This window comes from Aegilops tauschii, chromosome 2, assembly GCF_002575655.3.
Source record: "Aegilops tauschii subsp. strangulata cultivar AL8/78 chromosome 2, Aet v6.0, whole genome shotgun sequence".
In the NCBI taxonomy this organism is placed as follows: Eukaryota; Viridiplantae; Streptophyta; class Magnoliopsida; order Poales; family Poaceae; genus Aegilops; species Aegilops tauschii.
The window spans coordinates 531416722-531426687 of record NC_053036.3 but is presented as its reverse complement, the minus strand read 5'-3'; the positions used below and the strand labels follow the sequence as shown (position 1 = coordinate 531426687).

At 42.0% G+C, this 9966-nt stretch overlaps 1 protein-coding gene and 1 non-coding gene across 2 annotated transcripts; both read right to left on the bottom strand.

The window, feature by feature from the left end:
• Positions 1 to 205: 205 nt before the first annotated feature.
• Positions 206 to 344, bottom strand: LOC120975134 (small nucleolar RNA Z247). Its single transcript, XR_005770971.1, has one exon. It is a non-coding gene; the product is annotated as a small nucleolar RNA Z247 (small nucleolar RNA).
• A 5906-nt stretch (positions 345 to 6250) lies between these two features.
• LOC141042077 (probable LRR receptor-like serine/threonine-protein kinase At1g56130) lies at positions 6251 to 7609 on the bottom strand. Its single transcript, XM_073509605.1, has one exon. The coding sequence runs from the start codon at positions 6998 to 7000 to the stop codon at positions 6590 to 6592; it is 411 nt and encodes a 136-aa protein (XP_073365706.1). The 5' UTR covers positions 7001 to 7609; the 3' UTR covers positions 6251 to 6589.
• Between the last annotated feature and the right edge of the window lie 2357 nt (positions 7610 to 9966).

The window sequence follows — 9966 nt, the reverse complement described above, 5'->3', positions numbered from 1 at the left end:
TAGGAGGGGCGCCCACCGCTGTTGTTGTTGCTGTTGCGAGGGTTGTTGGTGTTGCCTTGGCCGCCGCTGAAGTTCTTCCCTTTTCGTGGCGGCCCACGATAGTGTGAGGCACCACTGCTGTTGCCGCCGCGGCCGCGTGATGCGGCGTTGGCAGAGGATTTGAACCCTCCGCCTGTGTTTGCCCCCTGGAAGAGAGCGACCCGCTGATCGAAGTTGCTCATCTGAGCGAACAACTTGTCCAGTGTGACCGGGATTGTGCGCGCGTCGAGGGCGGACACAAGCGGTTGATACTCCATGTCGAGGCCGGCGAGGATGTAGGAGATCAGCTTGTTGTCGTCGAGAGGTTTGCCCGCAGCAGCGAGCTCGTCGGCGAGGGTGTGCATGTGCGCAAAGTACGCCACCACCGACTGTGTCCCCTTCTGGGCATTCGCCAGGGCGATGCGGATGTTGTTGACTTTGGAGATCGACTGTGAGGAGAACATGCTCGCTAGCGCCGACCAGAGTTGATGTGCATGGCCGATGGAAGTCACCTGCACTAGTACATCTTTAGACAGGTTGTTCAGCAAATAGCCAAGTACCTGTTGATCCTCTCGCATCCAGACGGAGTGGAGCGTGTTGGGGACGGTCTCCTCCTTCCCATCTTTATCCTTGATGACGACGAGCTTTGCCGGCTCAGGCGTGGTTCCATCCACATACCCAAAGAAGCCGGCCCCTCTGATCTGTGGCGCGATCTGAGTGCGCCAGAGAAGATAGTTGGTGCGGGTAAGCCGTTCTGTGATCTGGCCAGAGAGGCTAGACGTGGCGGCGGCGGCAGAGGAAGCCATGGAGGCGAGCTTTGGCAATGGGGAGAGCTAAACCCTAGATGTGATGGAAGAGGTGGCTCTGATTACCATGTGCGAATGGCGAGAAGCGTCGTGCCCTGTTGAGGGCGACGGTTGCGTGTTAAATAGCCAGGAGCTGATCCCTGTGATATGCGTACATGCTGTTGGGATTACATCTTGATCAACAAGGAAAAGAGATAGAGAGAGAGATGGTTTACAAGAGATAAAGATACTCTAACAACCTGCCTATCTAAACCTCCTAGAATGCTTGATCTCCACGCATGTCACATCCTGGTAGCGCGCCCTGGTGGATGTCACGTACATTATGTTTAACAAACTTTAGTCCCAGGCCCCACCAAATGATAGTTCTTGACTTTACACCTCAGCTGAGACTTGCACTATTGATTAGCAGTACTTTGAAGTTTTGTTCTGCTGTTGGAAGATGGAACTCAGCCTTTTCTCTTTAGATACATTTGCCACACTGCTCACATGACAAATCAATGGAACTTAAGTAAATAACAAAGAAATTTGCAAATTAGGATCAATAATGCATATTATTCGTCTGATATATTGTGTTTGTCAGTTTGCTGTGTTAATCTATTTGATTGGTTATAAATACGCTAGTTTAGAGGGCTGGTCACTAATATCTGTTTTTTTTTTGGAATTCGTTGGTTTCTAGCCGTGGTCCTCGGTTTATTAAATGAATCCACCAGATAAAATCAGGAAATGTTAAGTGTTTCAATTTCCCCGTGTTCAATCATCCCATTCGATACCTTGCCGTGTGTCTGGGTTTGAATCATGTGCTGTCAGTGGCAGTGAATATTCAGTTTTTCTGCTGCCTGTAGTAATTTAAAGTTTGCTGCCAGTGTACAGATACGGATGTAAATAAAATGCTAAATAGCTTACGCTATATACTGATACAAAAGCAACTGACATGTTAAAACACTCTGTATAAAATGACAATCATTTCTGTTCCTGTACCTGGTTTCCTGATGTACTCAACCATGATGATCTGAACTTGCAGAAGCTTATTCTATCATCATGTAGTATCATGATTTATATGCTGGTTGTTCTGGACAATCTGAAATGCCAAGCTGTTTATGAAATAGTGTCCTATTTATGTCGTCTTCACATGTGTGCATATGCTACGAGCGGCCATTGTGCTGTATGATATTGGGTCTTAGGAAAATAGTGTTACATGACAATGTATCAGTGATAATCTTCCCTGGACCACCTCCAGAGCATACTGACTTGTAGTATTATTTTGCTTACTGTTTCTGACCTCTTACCTCTATCACTTGGCTCCAGAATACGGCTGACAGCAGAATTTGATGCCGAATAGGAGTACAGAAGAGAAGTACAGGATCAGACAAGAAAGCTTCCCCTGGGACACTAGTATCGATGCGTCCACAATTTTACTGTAGAGTGATGGCTTGACAACGACTGGCAGTTTTACCTTAGTTTATCTGTACATTTCGGACGGTACCGTGTGTACAGCTTCCTCCAGAATAGTACAGTAGCTCTGTTAAGGAAAGGTGTCAAGTGATGCACTCCTGTTTGCCACTTCACATTTGGAGTGCTAGGAAACCATGATGTTTGTTGTATAGTGTTTTTGGAGTCTCAGAGAAATTAAACTCGATCTCGCTTTCAGGAAGAATTTGTGATGAAAGTGCCGATATTCCCTGCCTTCAGTTGTTGATTGCTGCATTCTTCGAACCGAGCAAAGCCTTATTTATTTATTATTTGAAATGAACTTAACCAGTCAACCTTTGATACGCGGCACGGTAGCGGAGCCACCGAAACGCGCACGGCATGTCATAGCTGCGCTCTCGCCCCGCGGTCGCGGTGGGCACTGGCTCTGCCCTACAGCAAGCCGTCTCTCACGGAGAGATCGGCATGGGCTAGGATTCGAATAATAATCCCTGAAAATCATATAGCGTTGCCGATCTCCGTACGCACTGACGCACAAGAAGTCTGTCGCCATGCACAGATGCATCCGTCCTTGGAGAGAAAACTAAAAAAAAACATCATATTTGCGTCAGAGGGTTGTACATTACCATCGCTATTAAGAAATAAAATAAAACATCACTTTTGAGGCCGCTTGGTTACAAATTGCACCAAATTAAATTCTTACCTCCAACATTAGAGGTGAAAACCGAGCAAGTCAGGCCTTCCTTCATGTTCTCGTTCAGGCTCGCCTTCGAGGTTTCATGCTATCCAAATATGTGGATACATGTCTATGTGTTCTTCATCAAAGCTATTGTGTAAGCCAAAAGAAAGAGGAAGGAGCTATTGCCGTTGTGGAAGTATAGCTCCACCTAAGTTTCGTGGCCGACCATGGTCATTAGGTAGTTTGACACCTACAGCGAACCGAGAAGCCCACGCAGCATCAGCACAAGCGCGATGAGGCTGACGAAGATCTGTCTACTAGAGCGCCTCGCCTGGTGCCAGTGTAGTAGGACACAAGAGAGGAGACCGAAAGGAGGATTAGAAGGGATGAAGGAGATTAAGGAGTGTCATTAAAACAGATCACACAGTTCATGAGGAAGATGTAGATCTACTCATCTATGATCTTCGAAACAGAAAATATGCAACACAAAAGTCATGTGAAGTTGCGAGATGAATCTACTGGTCAAAGAAAATTTCAAATGGTCGACCGCGCGCGACGAATTTGACAAAATTCGTCCAAAGTAGCTCCAAACATGAACACGAAATTGAGCATTTACGGTCGACGAAATTACGAACCGATCGTCTGAATGGAACCATAACATCAATGTGCATAGTTTTCGTGTAGAGTTTATTTCGAACCGAAGCACCTTGTGTAGATTAGAAGGGACGAGGAAGAAAGGAGATTGAAGTGGAGCTTAATGTAGGTAGGAGAACATAGCAAGTACAGGGTGCATACTAGCTCGCATAGCACTGACATACTCTCGTGCAAGGGGGCCCACCATGTGCGCTCGATGTGGCTCAACTCAGTGTGGCTGGCTGGCCGATTCGGCAGTTTCTAGCGGGCCTGGCTAGGACCTGCGTTAAGTTCCATGTGATGCAGACCTAACAGTAAACGCAGGCAACCAAACAACCCATTTTCTTTTCACGCGGGTCTGGTTGGCCTATATGCGGGCTATCAAACACGCCCGAGAGGTGCAGACAAACAAATAAGGAGGGTTTTCCTCCATGTTCCATTCCTACGGCTCTTAGCTCTCTCTTTCTTCCTCTTACTAGCTTATTCATGGTGCCTACAAATCTAACGACACAAAAGCTTTCAAAGAGCAAGCTTGAATTACTGGACAAAGTGTTTCAGCTTTGAGGTATAAATAATGGGTGGTGCATAAAAGCTTTCAAAACCTTAGTGTATTGAGCAATGAAGACACTCGGTGCAAGGGGCACCTTACTACAGTCAATGATATTGGGCCATAGAATCTCCAGCCATGTCCTACCCTACTCTTAATTGAGGGCACATGTCTAAAGATCTCTTTTGCTCTATTACCCATATCCGAAACTGGTGCATAATTTACATATCAGCCTTTTTCAAAACAATATATGTATCAGCTTGAGCATTAATTATAGGGTCAAAATATGTAGCATTAAGAAGTTACGAGCTCAAAATAATATGAAATTGGAAAAATTAAAACCCCTCTAAGTAAACTTGGAAAATTTACCAAATAGTTGGCAAAGACCACAGAGGTGACAATTAATTGGAAGTTGAATCACAAGGTACTTCAGACAGGAGAGATCTCAAATTACAAAATAGTTGGAAGTTGTAGCTCGGCCACCATCACTCGAAGGATCAAATCACATAGGTTGCAACGCAACCCCCCCCCCCCCCCCCCCCCCCCCCCGGGGCGTGAAATAAGCCTTATCCCGGCACGTTTAGATAATCTCTAAAATACATTGTCTTGTGTACAAATTCCATTGGAGTTTAGAGTTGTCGAAGTGGTTGTTTCTTGCTAGCCTGCGTATATATCCATTAGTTTGATACGTCCATGTGTGAAGTCTCTAGGAACAGTTTGTTCTATTCACATCATTTTACAAGGTGGATGCTAAAAAATCCTGCAATGCATATGCTCCTGTGAGCTAACTACCATATCTTTCTCACTCTAATTGTTGCTATGACTCTTAGCTACATTTGTCAGCATTGGTGGGTCATTCATATGATTTTCTCTACATCATGAGTTCACATAAGGGAACTAGCAAAGAATCTGCATCATTCTATGCATTAAAGTTTTGTGTCTCACCTTAATAAGTCTGAAACTGTTTGTTTATGTTTCTACGACTACTTGGCTCTTTTTTCAGATATAGTGATGTGTACTTCATAATATACTACCTGAAAGGTAAACTAAATGTCTTTGTGTGTTTCATGGTGCTAGTAGAATCTTAAATATGAAATAGTACTACCAAATTATCAAGTGTAAACCAGCTGGCCTATTAGGCCAACATCTTATCTTATGAATGGATTAGGGCTAGCCAAAGAAACAAAAGACAGAAAATAGCAATCCAACTATGCATAGTGTATGAACTTGAATGAAATATTTTTAATATTATGAATCCGTTATATATTGTGTGATCCAAAAGGAAGAGGGAGGAGCACCAAAGAAAAATAGGCATGGAGGCAATAGGAAAACTCAAAACAAAGCATCTTCCAATGTTAGAGAGGAACTGAGGTCTCTAGCCTTCCCTCATGTTCCCATGCTCACCGCTCTTAGGCCCACTTTTGTTCCACTTTCTGTCTCGCGGTGGGCATCTCATATAACATGAATATATGCACATGTATATTTCCTTTTTATACTAAAGCAATTTAGCAAACAAAAAGGAAGAGGAAGGAGCGCATAAGAATGATAGGAATGAGAGGCATTGGGAAATACCAAACCAAATTTCCACCACAACACAAGAGATGACAAACCAATTAGTTAGTCTTTCCTCTACGTTCTCATTCCCACCGCCCTTAGGACCTCTCTTTCTTCCTCTTCCTATCTCGCTTATGGGATCTCACATCAAATATGTGCGCATATATTTTATTTCTATGCTAAAACAACCAAGCAAGCCAAAAAGAAAAGGAAGGAGTGCTTGAGAACAATAGGAATAGGAGGCATCGGGAAACACCAAACTGAATTCTCACCTCCCACTAGAGGTGAAAACAAAGCAAGTCAGGGTGTCCTCCATGTTCCCATTCCCACTGCTCTCAGGCTCTCTTTTCTTCCTCTTCTTGACTAGCCTTCTAGATCTCAGGTTATCTAAGTATGTGCACACATATTTATGATTTATGCATTAATCTATTGCGCAAGCGAAAGGGAAGAGGAAGGAGTGCTCAAGAACTATGGGAATGGGAGGCGATGGGAAAGCACACAACTAAATATTTGCACCTCCAACACTAGAGGAGAAAATAGAAGAGTTAAGCTTTCCGCCATGTTCCCATTCCTAATGCTCTTATGCTCTCTCTTTCTGCCTCTTCCCTGCTTACTATCGGAGCCTATAAAATCTGAAGCAAAAAGTGTTTCAGCTTTGATGTATAAATAGATGTGATATGCACTATGTAGAGAACCATGGGAGGATCAACTAATTAAGACACCCAGTGCATAGTATCACTCTACAGTCAATGACAATGGGGCCCATTGTCCTGTGTTGTACATGTAGAGCATGTGCAAGGATATCTTCTGCATTCATACAGGAAGAAAATAAAAACTAACTCTCCTTCGCCCTGCCAATTACTAGTAGTAGTTGCTACCACCCGACGATGACAACTAACAAACACCTTGACGCGCACACGCACCTCACCTGCCCTCGTCGATGATGGAGGTGAACATCGGCGACGGGTTCCCGGTCGCCGGCGTGGCATCCCCGCCCGCAGCAGGGCCGGCGCTGAAAGACTGCTGCGTGGTCGACGATGACGACATACCGGCCTGGCTGCTCGTGCCCGTGTAGCTGCTGCTGCTCCCAGCCTTGACATGCCACTCCGTGATGTAGCTCGGCTTGATCACCTCCTCCCCGGCCATGTCCGCGTCTCCCGTCAGCATCTGCACCACCCTCGACATCGACGGCCGTCGGTGGGGCGACCCCTGGGTGCAGATAAGCGTGACGCGGATCATCCGGAGCACCTCCTCGCTGTTGAATTTCGAAAGCTTGGGGTCCACGAAGTCCAGGGGGTTGCCGTTCTCGTATAGCTCCCACACCTGAAAAAGCATCGACAGTTTGACGTACAACTGGGAAGCTATTCAGACAACAGAAAAATAATTTACTGCTATTTCAGTTAAAAATAATATGAGCATGGAAAAATTAAGCCATGAGAAAAATATGAGTAAACAAATTTTAACTCATAACTTAATTTGCAATCAGAAGCTATGAGTTAGAACTTAGAATTAATATGAAATTAAAAAAACAAAGCTATCTACCGAACTTGGAAAGCGCACAACAAAGGAAAAAGAAGAATGCAGTGACAATTGGTACACATTATACTTCAGGACATGAGGAGCGCCAGAACAGAGACACATCGTATTAGCAAACCGAAACTGTGTAAATAGGCCTAGATTCTATAGTTAATACAACATGGAGTATTCTGTAAGTAATTCAACATCTAGATTTTGTAGGCTGTACACAATGATGTTGGAGCAGACATGATGTATAGAAAAGAAAACTCTGAGGAACCATCAGCCAGACAGCCAGGCCTTGGAGGAAGAACACATGATGGTATACTTGTCATATATTCAGCCTAAACTCACTGTACACATTGGTTGACCATGGATCGGCTACCAAACTGGCGGAGACAAGGCACCCCCTACCCCCCTAACGATCGAGAAATTCTTTACGACATAGTGGTAGTTAGCGAGATCGTGAGGTGATTAGAAGTATTTGGCGGGAGCTCCTATTGGACCCTCTTGCGTCCAACAGCATGCAGACGCACAAAGGACCCGCGGCTGGGCCGGTCCACTAACAGCGAATGAAAGGAAAGCGCGAAGTAAAAATGGCAGAAAAAAGTGAGACGATGCCAGGAATCGAACAACCGACTTACGGGTCCAGAACCTATGCCACTAGTCACTCAAGCCGTCGGCTACTTTCACTCTAACGGAAACGTTATGTGTTTAAGTTCTCACCTAAGCATGGAAAAAAAATGCCGAATATTCTTTCAGACACGAAAATAAATTTTGGAATTCCAAACCTTTTTGTATTCCGCATTTTTTAAAATTTGAATAAATTTTGAAATACCGAACATTCTTTTAATATGTGAACAATATTTCAAAATGGAACCACTTTTTGAACTCCAATGGGAAATTAGGAAACACGAACATTTTTTTGAAATCCACAAAGTTTTTTTATACGCAAGCATCTTTTGAATCTGTGAACATTTTTTTAAGAATGATATTTTTTTTGCAAAGATAAACAATCTTTGAAACACATTCTGAAATTGTAAACAAATTTTGAAACAATGAGAACAGAAATTAAAATTCCGAACAATTTTTTAAGTCCACACTTTTGAAAACACGAACAACATGAACTAAATTTGAAAAATGAGAACAAAAAATTAACATTGCGGACAAGTTTTGAAAACATGGACAATTTTTGAAAACACAAACAAAATTTGGAATTTAGAACATTTTTGAAATTTCTGATCAAATTTTAAAAATGCGAACAATTTTTGACATTGTCATATTTTTTCGAATTTTGAACATTTTTTACAAAATTTGAAAACAGAAACATTTACAGTCATTTTGACCAAATTTTTGAAAAATGCAATCATTTTTGAAATTTGTGAACACTTTTTGAAAAAGGAAAATAAAGTTGAAAAAAAGAAAGAGAGAAATAAAAAGAAACGGAAAAAACGTAAAAGACAAATGGAAAAAAGAGAAAAAAAGATAGAATGCCGAACCAAGAAAAAATCCGGTTGGACGCACTGTGTAATCTGGAAGTGGGCCGGCTGTAGCTCGAGTCGCTGCAACGAGGGGCGAATAGGGTTTTCCAATTCCGCGGGCGGCAAATCGTCGAGGAAACGCCCGCAGCGCCCGCGGGTGGGCCGGCGAAGTTCACGGAAGCGCGCGCTGCGCGTCGCTGCTTCAGTTTTTTGGTTCGTTATTTCTTTTTTTTCTTTTCGGTTTTTTTCTGGTCATTTTTTATTTTTATTTTTTATTTCTATTTTTATTTATATTCTTTTACTTTTTCCTTTTTATTATGTTTTTTCATTTATACTGTTTCTTTTTCCCTCTATTATACAAAGTTCATTACGTGTTACCAAAATGTTCATTGTATATTTAGGAAATGTTCATGGTATATTACAAAAAGTTCATCATCCATTATAAAATTGTCATCATATATTAGAAATTGTACAATGAATATAAGTATTCCCTATGTTTTTGAAATTTGTGCAGTGATATATTACACAAGTGTTCAATGTGTATTTGAAAATTGTTTAAAGTATATTACAAATGTTCAATGCATATTCGAAAGTTTTCAACACATATATTTATATTTTTCCCAAAATGTTCATCGCATATTAAAAAAATTAACTGTGTATAATTTAAAATGTTCACCATATATTAAGAAAATGTTCAAAGTATATTACAAAATGTTCAAGATTAATTCAAAGTAACCCTAAAAAGGATTAATTCGAAGTAAAATGGAGGATGACTTGCTTTGGAATTGCATGATATAATTGAAACTTGAAAGGGTCAGCTAAGTTCTATTCTGATGAAATTATTGATATTTTTTATCTTATTAGCAACTGTAGATGTTTTGTTTAACTAATACAAATGTTGCATGTTTCTAGTATTCTATAGCGCCAAAATGACAGAATGCTACCATATTATGATAGTTTGCCTAAAAACAAATCCTACAAAATAGGCTCAACCCCTCCTATGTCCAAATCCTGGCTCCGCCCCAGACCCAGCATACTAAATCACCTATTTTCGGAACAAAGTTCGGACACAAAGGAAGAACGAGGTCTTGAGGAAAGTACGATACTTCTTCCACCCGTTGAAGTAGTTCCCAATTACAACCTTGTAGTTTGGTCTAGTGCTCTCAAGATCTCTCTTTCTTCCTCTTCACGGCTTACTCTCAGTTCCTACAAAACTTTCAAATAAGTAAACACCAAGCTTGAAGTGTTGGAAAAAGTGTTTCTGACAATGAATAAACTATAGGTCACTCTATATAGAGAACCTTA